The sequence below is a fragment of the Notothenia rossii genome (assembly GCF_949606895.1).
Source record: "Notothenia rossii genome assembly, contig: scaffold_638, whole genome shotgun sequence".
NCBI lineage: Eukaryota > Metazoa > Chordata > Actinopteri > Perciformes > Nototheniidae > Notothenia > Notothenia rossii.
In genome coordinates, this window is record NW_027640096.1 from 1 (window position 1) to 14,964 (window position 14,964).

Consider the following 14,964-nt stretch of genomic DNA (forward strand, 5'->3'; position numbering starts at 1 on the left):
AGAGAGGAAAAGAGGAAGACCATCAGCTCAGAGGAAGAGAGGGAGACCATCAGCTCCTCCAACAAGGAAACATGTATAATAACATACAGAAATAGTGCCAGAAGTCTATAAACATGTGAATAGAAGATGAAATTCCACAAAACAGCAGATTCATAATTAAATTCCAGTCTGGATGAAAGCAGAAAGCAGATTTTGTCAAACAGAGAGGAAGATCACCTGAGTAAGTAAAAACGTGATATTGCATTATTTACATTTGAATTATTATAGTGTTTCCTCGCTGTTCCCTGACCGGTGCTCCTCCCCCCCCGACAGCAGGTGGCGGTGAAGCTCCAGCCTTTGAACCCGGACGTGACGAGTCCGTTGTTGTTGGTTCCTGGTGGGCGGGGCTTAGTGTCTGTAAACAGTTAGCATGTTAGCATGTAGCTCAGCAGCAGCACCGACACAGCTGATTAACGGACTCCCGGTGCCGGTGCTTCCGGTAAGACTCCCGTTATTCTGTAGACATGATGTTCTGCTGGGCGTGAAGAGGTTAGCGAGGTTTGTATCGATATAGGTTAACAGATCTGTTTACGGAACAACAGCTAACTTGAGCTAAGTTAGCTTAGGATGCTGCCGTCACGCTAACAGAAGCTGCTTAAAGCTGTCAGTTATCAGTCTGTTATCTGTGTGTTCTCAGTCTGTTTTCTGTGTGTTATCAGTCTGTTTTCTGTCAGTTATCAGTCTGTTTTCTGTCAGTTATCAGTCTGTTTTCTGTCTGTTTTCTGTGTGTTATCAGTCTGTTTTCTGTGTGTTATCAGTCTGTTTTCTGTCAGTTATCAGTCTGTTTTCTGTCAGTTATCAGTCTGTTTTCTGTCAGTTATCAGTCTGTTTTCTGTGTGTTATCAGTCTGTTTTCTGTCAGTTATCAGTCTGTTTTCTGTCAGTTATCAGTCTGTTTTCTGTCTGTTTTCTGTGTGTTATCAGTCTGTTTTCTGTGTGTTATCAGTCTGTTTTCTGTCAGTTATCAGTCTGTTTTCTGTCAGTTATCAGTCTGTTTTCTGTCTGTTTTCTGTGTGTTATCAGTCTGTTTTCTGTGTGTTATCAGTCTGTTTTCTGTCAGTTATCAGTCTGTTTTCTGTCAGTTATCAGTCTGTTTTCTGTCAGTTATCAGTCTGTTTTCTGTGTGTTATCAGTCTGTTTTCTGTCAGTTATCAGTCTGTTTTCTGTCAGTTATCAGTCTGTTTTCTGTCTGTTTTCTGTGTGTTATCAGTCTGTTTTCTGTGTGTTATCAGTCTGTTTTCTGTCAGTTATCAGTCTGTTTTCTGTCAGTTATCAGTCTGTTTTCTGTCAGTTATCAGTCTGTTTTCTGTGTGTTATCAGTCTGTTTTCTGTCAGTTATCAGTCTGTTTTCTGTCAGTTATCAGTCTGTTTTCTGTCTGTTTTCTGTGTGTTATCAGTCTGTTTTCTGTGTGTTATCAGTCTGTTTTCTGTGTGTTATCAGTCTGTTTTCTGTCAGTTATCAGTCTGTTTTCTGTGTGTTTTCTGTCTGTTTTCTGTCAGTTATCAGTCTGTTTTCTGTCAGTTATCAGTCTGTTTTCTGTCAGTTATCAGTCTGTTTTCTGTCAGTTATCAGTCTGTTTTCTGTCTGTTATCTGTCTGTTTTCTGTCAGTTATCAGTCTGTTTTCTGTGTGTTTTCTGTCTGTTTTCTGTCAGTTATCAGTCTGTTTTCTGTCAGTTATCAGTCTGTTTTCTGTCAGTTATCAGTCTGTTTTCTGTCAGTTATCAGTCTGTTTTCTGTCAGTTATCAGTCTGTTTTCTGTCAGTTATCAGTCTGTTTTCTGTCAGTTATCAGTCTGTTTTCTGTCAGTTTTCAGTCTGTTTTCTGTCAGTTATCAGTCTGTTTTCTGTCAGTTATCAGTCTGTTTTCTGTCAGTTTTCTGCCTGTTTTCTGTCAGTTATCAGTCTGTTTTCTGTCAGTTATCAGTCTGTTTTCTGTCAGTTTTCAGTCTGTTTTCTGCCTGTTTTCAGTCTGTTTTCTGTCTGTTTTCTGTCTGTTATCAGTCTGTTTTCTGCCTGTTTTCTGTCAGTTATCTGTCTGTTTTCTGCCTGTTTTCAGTCTGTTTTCTGTCTGTTTTCTGTCTGTTTTCTGTCTGTTTTCTGTCTGTTTTCTGCCTGTTTTCTGCCTGTTTTCTGTTTCTATTCAGAAAAAATGTCAACCACTTCTTGGTGGTCCCAAAAGAGATAAATGTTAATTATTTGTTGGATTAAGATCGATATTTAATTATTGTGTTGTGATCAGTCGGAACCTGATACTTAAGTTGCACGTGCATTGGTGTGATTACGGAGCCAGAAAGCGATGCACGTTTACTCGAGTGCGCCGTGTGTTTGTTTTACAACAAAAGGTGAAGCCACTGTGGGGTAAAAAGTTCGGCCAACCCGTCAACATCTCAAACGAATGTTCAAAGTGATTAAACTGATAAAGCGCAAGGTGAACCCGAACGAAAGCAAAGAGGAAATGTGTAAAGTCTTGGGAGGCGAAATATACATGTACATTCTGCCCGTTGTGCATTCACTTCCGGTAAAAGTTCCTTCAAAATAAGATTCCCGATCTTATTACTACCAAAATAAAAGTGCTAAACAAAACTTTACCATATCACTTCTATAAAAAGGTAACACATTTTAAATATAGTTAGACATATTAAAGGTAATTTACAGCATTAATAATTAATATCTAATTCTTAACTGTTAATGCTTTTAATTTATTTAACATTAGAAATGTATTAGTCTGGCCAATCCAAGACTTCAATGCTGAAGGGCCAGTGGATCTATGGTGGGGGTCAGCACAAAGGTCAAGACTTCAATGCTGAAGGGCCAGTGGATCTATGGTGGGGGTCAGCACAAAGGTCAAGACTTCAATGCTGAAGGGCCAGTGGATCTATGGTGGGGGTCAGCACAATGTTCAAGAGTTCAATGCTGAAGGGCCAGTGGATCTGTGGTGGGGGTCAGCACAAAGGTCAAGAAAACCCAAACTTGAAAGGGAGACAACAGATGACCAAGAAACTAGTGACTTGCTCAATTCATTTGTGAGGGATCTGTGAATGACTACAGCCACTACTGGTGTTTAGTTCACCAGCCACTGAGGGTGGACAAGTTTGCAGGTTTTTATTTATTCTACATTTATTCTTAAACTTGCTTGAAAATTACAATTTAAAAAAGTGAATGCAGGATTTGATATGTTTTAGAGACATAAGGAATTCAGAGGGAAAAGAGAAATTTTGAGCTCTGCTCTTAAAAACTGCTTTTTTTTAAGGTCATACGTCAAACGCGTCATATTACATCCCACAGGGGACACATCTCCCTCTCTGACCGCGGGTAGAGTAGAGTTGCGTTGAGTTGAGCAGTTGTGTTTTAGTGAGCTGGTATTTTTCGGTAGTTTTACATTGTATTGGTTTGTAATCATGGTGCAGTATTGTGTTTGTGCAGGATGCACAAATACCAGCCTGTCAGGACATCGAGTCCACAGTAAAAAGGACCGGAGCTAGCGTTGGTTCCTGGGTGCGTTGTGCATCCACCTCCCTGCAGCACATACTCTCCACAGCTTTATCAGGAAACCGTATTACTTCTCTTTCCCCCCCTTCACTGCTCTCTCTCTCTCTCTCCCCCCCCTTCACTGCTCTCTCTCTCTCCCCTCCGGTACACGGCACCGTAAGACATAGTGTGGAGTTGCATTAGGTAACGCTGTGGTGGCTGTACTGCTCCAGCCGTCTCCTTTGTGTTTGTTTCCCCCTGTCTGTGTTGTTTGTGTGGGCGTGGTGGCTGTCACTCCTGGCTCCCGGCTCAACCTCCACTCACCTGCTGCAATCAGCTGTGCACCCTCCCCGACTACACACCTGCTTTCCATCAAGCCACTTACAACGGCATATCAAAGGAGGCTCCACAACCTTTCTCCGCCAGATCGTAAAGTATCAGCCGTATCTCTCTCTCTCCTCCGGTACACAGCACCGTAGTGTGGAGTTGCATTAGGTAACGCGAGATACGGCTGATACTCGCGCATTAGTTTCTGTTATGGATCAGTATCAACAGTCCTGCCAGTAACGTTACTATATTATCAATGCTACTTTAGTTATAGCCTGATATATGATAGCTAACTTCAAAATGTTGTGATGTGACGTTAGCTAACATTCTGTAGCTAACGCCGGTCACTCACCAAGACAGCTGCCCAGTTCTCCACTGGTTCTCCTCACACCACAGCTCCATTTCTCTCCCATGGCCGTTATTTCTTCTAATCCTTGGCTGCTCCTGGTCTCTTGGACGCCGAGCAGGCTCATCATTATAAGGTTGTGGTCCGTCATATGCATTCGAATATTCATGTTCAACTTCTTCTGTGTGGAAACTAGCATTGGGATCCATGTTTATTAATACGTTAAACCGGCCGCTCTCCCCCTTGTGTCCCCCGTGTTACGTCACACGCGGGAGGTCACGTGCCGAGGCTTTTTTATGCGGAAGTGAACATTTCTTACAAAAACGACTCCAGATGTCACTGTAGTTTATATTTCTGTATATCTTTTTGAAAATCTAGTGTATTCATCATTTTCCTACACATTTATTCACTGATGTCTCTAACCTGGAAGTTGCTCTTTAAGTTTCAAATAATTGTGTTAATTATTTATTGTAAAGCATTTGAACATTCTTTTGTGTCACATGTTCATTATTAAGTTGATGTATAACTGAATAGTATCTTAATTATTTAAAATATAAGGTGACTAAAAAATGGCAACCGTATTTTCAGTTTTGGCAACCAAAAGCTGGTCCCTGGTTACCAAGCAACCACTTTTAAAAGTTAGCGTTGAGAGCTGCAGTCTCTTTCCAGTCACTCTGTCTCTATAGTCCAGCTGCTTTGTCCCCAGAGTTCCTCTTTCTCTCGGTCTCTTTGTGGAGTCTGTTTTGCATCTTCTCTCTCGTGGTTCTCCTTCTGTTTGTTACTCGTGTTTGTCCTGATTCTAGAAGATAATGAAGTGTAAACACAGAGGAGGTGAGGACAGACAGAGAGACAGGAGGACAGACAGGAGGACAGACAGAGAGACAGGAGGACAGACAGAGAGACAGGAGGACAGACAGACAGAGAGACAGGAGGACAGACAGAGAGGAGGACAGAGAGACAGGAGGACAGACAGAGAAACAGGAGGACAGACAGAGAGACAGAGAGAAAGACAGACAGACAGACAGGAGGACAGACAGACAGAGACAGGAGGACAGACAGAGACAGGAGGACAGACTGAGAGACAGACAGGAGGACAGACAGACAGAGACAGGAGGACAGACAGACAGAGACAGGAGGACAGACAGAGAGACAGGAGGACAGACAGGAGGAAAGACAGAGAGACAGAAAGAGACAGGAGGACAGACAGACAGACAGGAGGACAGGCAGAGAGAGAGACAGGAGGAAAGACATGAGGAGAGACAGGAGGACAGACTGAGAGACAGGCAGACAGGAGGACAGAGACAGGAGGACAGACAGAGAAACAGGAGGACAGACAGAGAGATAGGAGGAGAGACAGGAGGACAGACAGACAGGAGGACAGGCAGAGAGAGAGACAGGAGGACAGAGAGACAGGAGGACATACAGAGAGACAGACAGACAGACAGGAGGATAGAGAGACAGACAGGAGGGCAGACAGACAGAGAGACAGGAGGACAGAGAGACAGACAGAGAGACAGGAGGACATACAGACAGGAGGACAGACAGAGAGACAGACAGACAGACAGACAGGAGGACAGGCAGAGAGACGGACAGACAGAGAGAGACAGACAGACAGAGAGAGACAGACAGGAGGACAGACAGAGAGAGACAGACAGACAGGAGGAAAGACAGAGAGAGACAGACAGGAGGACAGAGAGACAGACAGACAGGAGGACAGACAGAGACAGACAGGAGGACAGACAGGAGGACAGACAGACAGACAGGAGGACAGACAGAAACAGACAGGAGGACAGATAGAGTATTGATCAGGGAACCAGACGTGTGTGTGTTAAACTGACAGACGTCTTCTTTAATGATTTTCTACTTCCTGTTTGCTTCAGGTCTGACAGGAGAAGAAGAAGTCCTGAACACCACAGAAGAAGAAGAAGTTTATTAGGTGATGTTTCGGGTCAGATAGAGGTCAGAGGTCATCCAGGGTCATGCTGGCTCCGCCCCCGTCTGACACCCACTTCCTGCTTCTCTACACATGAAGGCTTCAGCGTGATCTTCCTTCCACACGCGTGTGCTTAGCGTGTTCTTAGCGTGTTCACGTGTCTCCATGGCAGATCAGCTGATGGCAGAGAAGGCGTCTCCTCTCAAAGGGCTGAGCAAGAAGACGGAGGAGGAGGACGAGGGTCCAGCTCTACCTGTTAAAGTCCTGCAGAAGAAGAAGGGGGACGATGATGAAGAGGAGGAGGAAGAGGCCACGCCCACTCCGCCTGATTCGTCCTCGCTGTCGTCAGATAACGGCACGATGACCGCCGTCACCACAGAAGAAGAATCTCTGTCGACTCTCCTCAGACACGGAGGAAGAGACACAGGTGAATAGATAGATCTGTAGGGTCAGTGCATGTTAGCGGTCTGCAGGGGCTCAAATCCCTGTGTCCCCCCCCTTCCTGAAACCCCTCCATTGGACTCCTTTGTTTACATCCGGACCGTAGTGACATCACTATGTCCTCTCCTCTTCTTACAGTAGAACATATATATTTCTGCTGGAGACTAAATTCCTTTTTATTTCCGTTTCATTTTTCTGCCTTGAGACTATTTTGGTCTGCTCTGATTGGTCTACCGCTTAGAGATGTCCCGCCCCCTAGCATGTACAATGTGTTATGCTGCGTTCACACTGGACGCGATGCCAATATTCGCTCGAGTTTCACCGCGGCTGTCAGCTGTGTTTACTCGTATCATTCAAACAAAACGCGCTGGCTCGGGGCTACAACTACAACAAGATGAACATATTTGACAGTGATTTAATTATAATACACGTTTCTAAATGATGCCGAAGTAACAACACACTGATACCGGTTAGTAGAAACCATGAATTAAGGCTTTGACAAGTCTGCAGACAGACGGCAGGAGAAACACCTTTTTAAATGCGTGTTTTCTAAATGGAGACCGGCTAAGCTAACGCAGTATCTGCTCCGTCCACACTCACAACAACGGCCTGCAGACAGAAACAAAGCAGAGACTGTATTCTCCATGACACAGACAGTCTGTGGTTTGGACTTGTTTAACTTGTGTCTAGTTTCTGAACAGATATGAGGAGCTGTGAGCTCTGAGGGCTAACAGCTAACAGCTCACCCTTTTTTTTTTTTGGTTCTACGTCAGTGACGGCAGGCTGAGATCCTCACCGCTGATTGGCTACCACGTGATTGCCTCACGGGAATTTGACGCTCGAGTTGAAAAAATTGAACTCGAGCGTTTGGCGCGGCCCCCTCCAATCGCGTCAATCGCACGGCAACATTCGTATCAACCGCTTCATTCGCACCGTCGGAGCGAATTCGTGTCTGTCCGCGTCTCTGCATTGACTTTACATGTAATCGCACCGCCCCCAAACATCGCATCGCGTCCGGTGTGAACGCATCATATGAGCGTTAGCCGATAGGAGTGTGAGTGTTCCGTAGTGATGTCACTTTGTTCTGGAAGTAAACCAAGGAGTCCAATGGAGGCGTTTCAGACAGTGAGAGATGAACACAGGGATTTGAGCCTCTGCAGACCATTGACATGCTAACACCTACAGAACTCTCTACGGGGGGGGGGGGGGGGGGTCTCTTTAATGAGAACCCTCTCTGTAATTCCTCAGATATATTAATAATTATATTCTGTGTGTTGCAGACGTGGAGGAGGCGTTTGGCGTCTCTAAGGCGCAGCGAGGCTCCGCAGACCCCGCCTCCTTCTCCCTCCCCAGCCTCTCTGAGGGGGGTCTGACAGCAGCAGGAGGGGGGGGGCAGGGCAGCGAGGACCCCCCACTGAGGGAGGGGGAGACGCTGGAGGCTGCGGGTGAGAACGCTTTAGAGAGATTTACTAATAACACAGCGGGGGGACACCGGGGGGACACCAGGGACACATGTTGATGTAGAAAAGACATCACAAAGTGACGTGTGTGTGTGTGTGTGTGTGTGTGTGTGTGTGTGTGTGTGTGTGTGTGTGTGTGTGTGTGTGTGTGTGTGTGTGTGTGTGTGTGTGTGTGTGTGTGTACATTGTTCAGTGTAAGTGAGTGCAGTTCTGCTCCTGTCCACAGGTGGCGCTGCAGCAGCGGTGGAGGCGGGGCCTAACATGCCGGCCTACTACCTGGTGAAGTGGATCAGCTGGAAGGAGAAGAAGACGCCGATCATCACGCAGAGCGAGAACGGGCCGTGTCCGCTGCTCGCCATCATGAACACACTGTTCCTGCGCTGGAAGGTACACACACACACTCACACGCACACACACACACACACACACACACACACACACACACACACACACACACACACACACACACACACACACACACACACACACAACGTCTGAATACCTTTTAAATAATGTTTAAATGACTCTTTACGATCATATTCTCCGTTGAAAGGTTTAAATAAACCAATACGTATATTAGGGTTGTTTGAGGTCGGAGAGCCGTCACGAAGAGAGACAACATTTCAAAATAAAGTGCTTCATTTACCAGAAATAAATCCCAAATCTGTAAGAAAATAAATCTCTAATTTACGGTCAATTATCGTACATTTTTATTTCCTCTGATTTTATGGTGGTAGTATTACTACTTCGGTAGTTCTAGTATCTGTAGTATCTGTAGTAGTTGTAGTATCTGTAGTATCTGTAGTAGTTGTAGTATCTGTAGTATCTGTAGTATCTGTAGTAGTATCTGTAGTAGTATCTGTAGTAGTTGTAGTATCTGTAGTATCTGTAGTATCTGTAGTATCTGTAGTAGTATCTGTAGTAGTTGTAGTATCTGTAGTATCTGTAGTATCTGTAGTATCTGTAGTATCTGTAGTAGTTGTAGTATCTGTAGTATCTGTAGTATCTGTAGTAGTAGTTGTAGTATCTGTAGTATCTGTAGTATCTGTAGTAGTTGTAGTATCTGTTGTATCTGTAGTATCTGTAGTAGTATCTGTAGTAGTATCTGTAGTATCTGTAGTATCTGTAGTATCTGTAGTAGTATCTGTAGTATCTGTAGTATCTGTAGTAGTTGTAGTATCTGTAGTATTTGTAGTAGTATCTGTAGTATCTGTAGTATCTGTAGTAGTTGTAGTATCTGTAGTATTTGTAGTAGTATCTGTAGTAGTTGTAGTATCTGTAGTAGTTGTAGTATCTGTAGTAGTATCTGTAGTAGTATCTGTAGTAGTTGTAGTATCTGTAGTATTTGTAGTAGTATCTGTAGTAGTTGTAGTATCTGTAGTATTTGTAGTAGTATCTGTAGTAGTTGTAGTATCTGTAGTATCTGTAGTATCTGTAGTATCTGTAGTAGTATCTGTAGTAGTTGTAGTATCTGTAGTATCTGTAGTATCTGTAGTAGTATCTGTAGTAGTATCTGTAGTAGTTGTAGTATCTGTAGTATTTGTAGTAGTATCTGTAGTAGTTGTAGTATCTGTAGTAGTTGTAGTATCTGTAGTAGTATCTGTAGTAGTATCTGTAGTAGTTGTAGTATCTGTAGTATTTGTAGTAGTATCTGTAGTAGTTGTAGTATCTGTAGTATCTGTAGTATCTGTAGTAGTATCTGTAGTATCTGTAGTAGTTGTAGTATCTGTAGTATCTGTAGTATCTGTAGTATCTGTAGTAGTTGTAGTATCTGTAGTAGTTGTAGTATCTGTAGTAGTATCTGTAGTATCTGTAGTAGTTGTAGTATCTGTAGTAGTATCTGTAGTATCTGTAGTAGTTGTAGTATCTGTAGTAGTATCTGTAGTATCTGTAGTAGTATCTGTAGTATCTGTAGTATCTGTAGTAGTATCTGTAGTATCTGTAGTAGTATCTGTAGTAGTATCTGTAGTAGTTGTAGTATCTGTAGTAGTATCTGTAGTATCTGTAGTAGTATCTGTAGTAGTATCTGTAGTATCTGTAGTAGTATCTGTAGTATCTGTAGTAGTTGTAGTATCTGTAGTATTTGTAGTAGTATCTGTAGTAGTTGTAGTATCTGTAGTATCTGTAGTATCTGTAGTATCTGTAGTAGTATCTGTAGTATCTGTAGTATCTGTAGTAGTTGTAGTATCTGTAGTAGTTGTAGTATCTGTAGTAGTATCTGTAGTAGTTGTAGTATCTGTAGTATCTGTAGTAGTTGTAGTATCTGTAGTAGTATCTGTAGTAGTTGTAGTATCTGTAGTATCTGTAGTAGTTGTAGTATCTGTAGTAGTATCTGTAGTATCTGTAGTAGTTGTAGTATCTGTAGTAGTATCTGTAGTATCTGTAGTAGTATCTGTAGTATCTGTAGTATCTGTAGTAGTATCTGTAGTATCTGTAGTAGTATCTGTAGTAGTATCTGTAGTAGTTGTAGTATCTGTAGTAGTATCTGTAGTAGTATCTGTAGTAGTATCTGTAGTAGTATCTGTAGTATATGTAGTAGTTGTAGTATCTGTAGTATTTGTAGTAGTATCTGTAGTAGTTGTAGTATCTGTAGTATCTGTAGTATCTGTAGTAGTATCTGTAGTAGTTGTAGTATCTGTAGTAGTTGTAGTATCTGTAGTATCTGTAGTAGTATCTGTAGTAGTATCTGTAGTAGTTGTAGTATCTGTAGTAGTTGTAGTATCTGTAGTATCTGTAGTATCTGTAGTATCTGTAGTATCTGTAGAGTATCTGTAGTAGTTGTAGTATCTGTAGTATCTGTAGTAGTATCTGTAGTAGTTGTAGTATCTGTAGTATCTGTAGTATCTGTAGAGTATCTGTAGTAGTTGTAGTATCTGTAGTATCTGTAGTAGTATCTGTAGTAGTTGTAGTATCTGTAGTATCTGTAGTATCTGTAGTAGTATCTGTAGTAGTTGTAGTATCTGTAGTATCTGTAGTATCTGTAGTAGTTGTAGTATCTGTAGTAGTATCTGTAGTATCTGTAGTAGTATCTGTAGTATCTGTAGTATCTGTAGTAGTATCTGTAGTATCTGTAGTAGTATCTGTAGTAGTATCTGTAGTAGTTGTAGTATCTGTAGTAGTATCTGTAGTATCTGTAGTAGTATCTGTAGTAGTATCTGTAGTATCTGTAGTAGTATCTGTAGTATTTGTAGTAGTATCTGTAGTAGTTGTAGTATCTGTAGTATCTGTAGTAGTATCTGTAGTAGTTGTAGTATCTGTAGTAGTTGTAGTATCTGTAGTATCTGTAGTAGTATCTGTAGTAGTTGTAGTATCTGTAGTATCTGTAGTATCTGTAGTATCTGTAGTATCTGTAGTATCTGTAGTAGTTGTAGTATCTGTAGTAGTTGTAGTATCTGTAGTAGTATCTGTAGTAGTATCTGTAGTAGTATCTGTAGTAGTATCTGTAGTAGTTGTAGTATCTGTAGTAGTTGTAGTATCTGTAGTATCTGTAGTAGTATCTGTAGTAGTTGTAGTAGTATCTGTAGTAGTTGTAGTATCTGTAGTATCTGTAGTATCTGTAGTAGTATCTGTAGTATCTGTAGTATCTGTAGTAGTATCTGTAGTATCTGTAGTAGTATCTGTAGTATCTGTAGTAGTATCTGTAGTAGTTGTAGTATCTGTAGTATCTGTAGTAGTATCTGTAGTAGTTGTAGTATCTGTAGTAGTTGTAGTATCTGTAGTAGTTGTAGTATCTGTAGTAGTTGTAGTAGTATCTGTAGTATCTGTAGTAGTATCTGTAGTAGTTGTAGTATCTGTAGTATCTGTAGTAGTATCTGTAGTAGTTGTAGTATCTGTAGTATCTGTAGTAGTATCTGTAGTAGTTGTAGTATCTGTAGTATCTGTAGTATCTGTAGTAGTATCTGTAGTAGTTGTAGTATCTGTAGTATCTGTAGTATCTGTAGTAGTATCTGTAGTAGTTGTAGTAGTTGTAGTATCTGTAGTATCTGTAGTAGTTGTAGTATCTGTAGTATCTGTAGTAGTTGTAGTATCTGTAGTATCTGTAGTATCTGTAGTATCTGTAGTAGTTGTAGTATCTGTAGTATCTGTAGTATCTGTAGTATCTGTAGTATCTGTAGTATCTGTAGTATCTGTAGTAGTTGTAGTATCTGTAGTATCTGTAGTATCTGTAGTATCTGTAGTATCTGTAGTAGTTGTAGTATCTGTAGTATCTGTAGTATCTGTAGTAGTTGTAGTATCTGTAGTAGTTGTAGTATCTGTAGTATCTGTAGTATCTGTAGTAGTTGTAGTATCTGTAGTAGTTGTAGTATCTGTAGTATCTGTAGTATCTGTAGTATCTGTAGTATCTGTAGTAGTTGTAGTATCTGTAGTAGTTGTAGTATCTGTAGTATCTGTAGTATCTGTAGTATCTGTAGTATCTGTAGTAGTATCTGTAGTAGTTGTAGTATCTGTAGTATCTGTAGTATCTGTAGTAGTATCTGTAGTAGTTGTAGTATCTGTAGTATCTGTAGTATCTGTAGTAGTATCTGTAGTAGTTGTAGTATCTGTAGTAGTTGTAGTATCTGTAGTATCTGTAGTATCTGTAGTAGTTGTAGTATCTGTAGTATCTGTAGTATCTGTAGTATCTGTAGTAGTTGTAGTATCTGTAGTAGTTGTAGTATCTGTAGTATCTGTAGTATCTGTAGTAGTTGTAGTATCTGTAGTATCTGTAGTATCTGTAGTATCTGTAGTATCTGTAGTAGTATCTGTAGTAGTTGTAGTATCTGTAGTATCTGTAGTATCTGTAGTAGTATCTGTAGTAGTTGTAGTATCTGTAGTATCTGTAGTATCTGTAGTAGTATCTGTAGTAGTTGTAGTATCTGTAGTAGTTGTAGTATCTGTAGTATCTGTAGTAGTATCTGTAGTAGTATCTGTAGTATCTGTAGTAGTATCTGTAGTAGTTGTAGTATCTGTAGTATCTGTAGTATCTGTAGTAGTATCTGTAGTAGTTGTAGTATCTGTAGTAGTTGTAGTATCTGTAGTATCTGTAGTAGTATCTGTAGTAGTTGTAGTATCTGTAGTATCTGTAGTAGTATCTGTAGTATCTGTAGTAGTATCTGTAGTAGTTGTAGTATCTGTAGTATCTGTAGTATCTGTAGTAGTATCTGTAGTAGTTGTAGTATCTGTAGTAGTTGTAGTATCTGTAGTATCTGTAGTAGTATCTGTAGTAGTTGTAGTAGTTGTAGTATCTGTAGTATCTGTAGTATCTGTAGTATCTGTAGTATCTGTAGTAGTTGTAGTATCTGTAGTATCTGTAGTATCTGTAGTATCTGTAGTAGTTGTAGTATCTGTAGTATCTGTAGTATCTGTAGTATCTGTAGTAGTTGTAGTATCTGTAGTAGTATCTGTAGTAGTTGTAGTATTTGTACATCTTTAGTAAACGATGTCTGTGTTTCAGGCGAAGCTCCCGGCGCAGACTGAAGTGGTCACTGCTGAGGACCTGATGGCTCACCTGGGTCAGAACACACACACACACACACACACACACACACACACACACACACACACACACACACACACACACACACACACACACACACACACACACACACACACACACACACACAGTTTAGACTTCTAATTTGTGTGTGTTTGCTGTGCAGGAGAGTGTGTATTGTCTGTTACACCCAGAGAGAAGGCAGAGGGAATGGAGCTCAACTTCCAACAGGTACACACACACACACACACACACACACACACACACACACACACACACACACACACACACACAAATACTTGGACACTTTAACAACATGTGTAGTACTTATATTTAAGCAATAGCTCACGACAGGCTTCGCGTCGGGCCGAACCACGCCCCTCAGCTGTGATATAATGAGCATATATCACGGCCTGAAGTGAGCTATTGCTTTTATAAAACGGTTACCAAGTGTGGCAATATGAAAGAAAAATACACACTCTAATTTAAATAGTTTTTATTAGTAAATAACGATGTTCAAAATAAAATAGTCCCTCCGTTGCCTTCTGCACAAAACATAGTGCAAGGTGGTTGCTATGCAACAACACTAACAGCAAGCGAACATATTAGACAGAGAGCGTTGATCCATTATTTGGCTGTTTATTTACATTAATGTGTTGCTGTTTATTGTGCATCCACTGAAAAACTGTCCAGCATCAGTAGCATGGCTTACGTGGTCACTTGTATAGGTTGAGGTTGTTCGAGGCTGTTTCTTGGCGTGGAGAGAATATTGCTCCACTTTCTCCGGTCCCCGAGATTGGGCTTCCAGTAGCTCTGGAGAGAGCTTTCGCACCTTTGGCCACTAAAGGTCATCATTTCTCTGCTTTGTTTCAAGACCCGCATCAGAAAGCTTTTGAATGGTGCTACTTTTCCAGTTGGTCTACCTGCTCTTCACGGAGCTCTGCATGTCGTAGTTTAGGTGCTCTCTGGAGATAGGCACTGCTCAGTCCACTCACGGACGTAACGTAACGGTTCTAGTTTTTCTCAGACGCGGAGGGATACTGACTTGTTGTGAAAACAATGCTACCCGTGGTATAGGCTCATCTAAAGTGTGTGTGTGTGTGTGTGTGTGTGTGTGTGTGTGTGTGTGTGTGTGTGTGTGTGTGTGTGTGTGTGTGTGTGTGTGTGTGTGTGTGTGTGTGTGTGTGTGTGTGTGTGTGTGTGTGTGTGTGTGTGTGTGTGTGTGTGTGTGTGTGTGTGTGTGTGTGTGTGTGTGTGTGTGTGTGTGTGTGTAGAACATGAGTGATGCGATGGCCGTTCTCCCGAAGCTCTCCACGGGTCTGGACGTTAACGTTCGTTTCACCGGAGTCACAGACTTCGAGTATACGCCTGAATGCATCGTGTTCGACCTGCTGAACATCCCACTGTACCACGGCTGGCTGCTGGACCCACAGGTACTCACTCACTCACTCACTCACTCACTCACTCACTCACTCAC

At 41.7% G+C, this 14,964-nt stretch overlaps 1 protein-coding gene across 1 annotated transcript; it reads left to right on the top strand.

Annotated features, from left to right (window-relative positions):
- Window positions 1–323: 323 nt before the first annotated feature.
- LOC307027106 (ubiquitin carboxyl-terminal hydrolase MINDY-1-like) lies at window positions 324–14,953 on the top strand (the record flags this gene model as incomplete). The annotated part of the gene is made up of 7 exons (XM_079695305.1): window positions 324–478; window positions 6,061–6,540; window positions 7,835–7,999; window positions 8,241–8,401; window positions 13,449–13,506; window positions 13,654–13,718; window positions 14,762–14,953. Coding segments are annotated over exons 2-7 (903 nt in total), but the record flags the coding sequence as incomplete, so codon positions are not given.
- Between the last annotated feature and the right edge of the window lie 11 nt (window positions 14,954–14,964).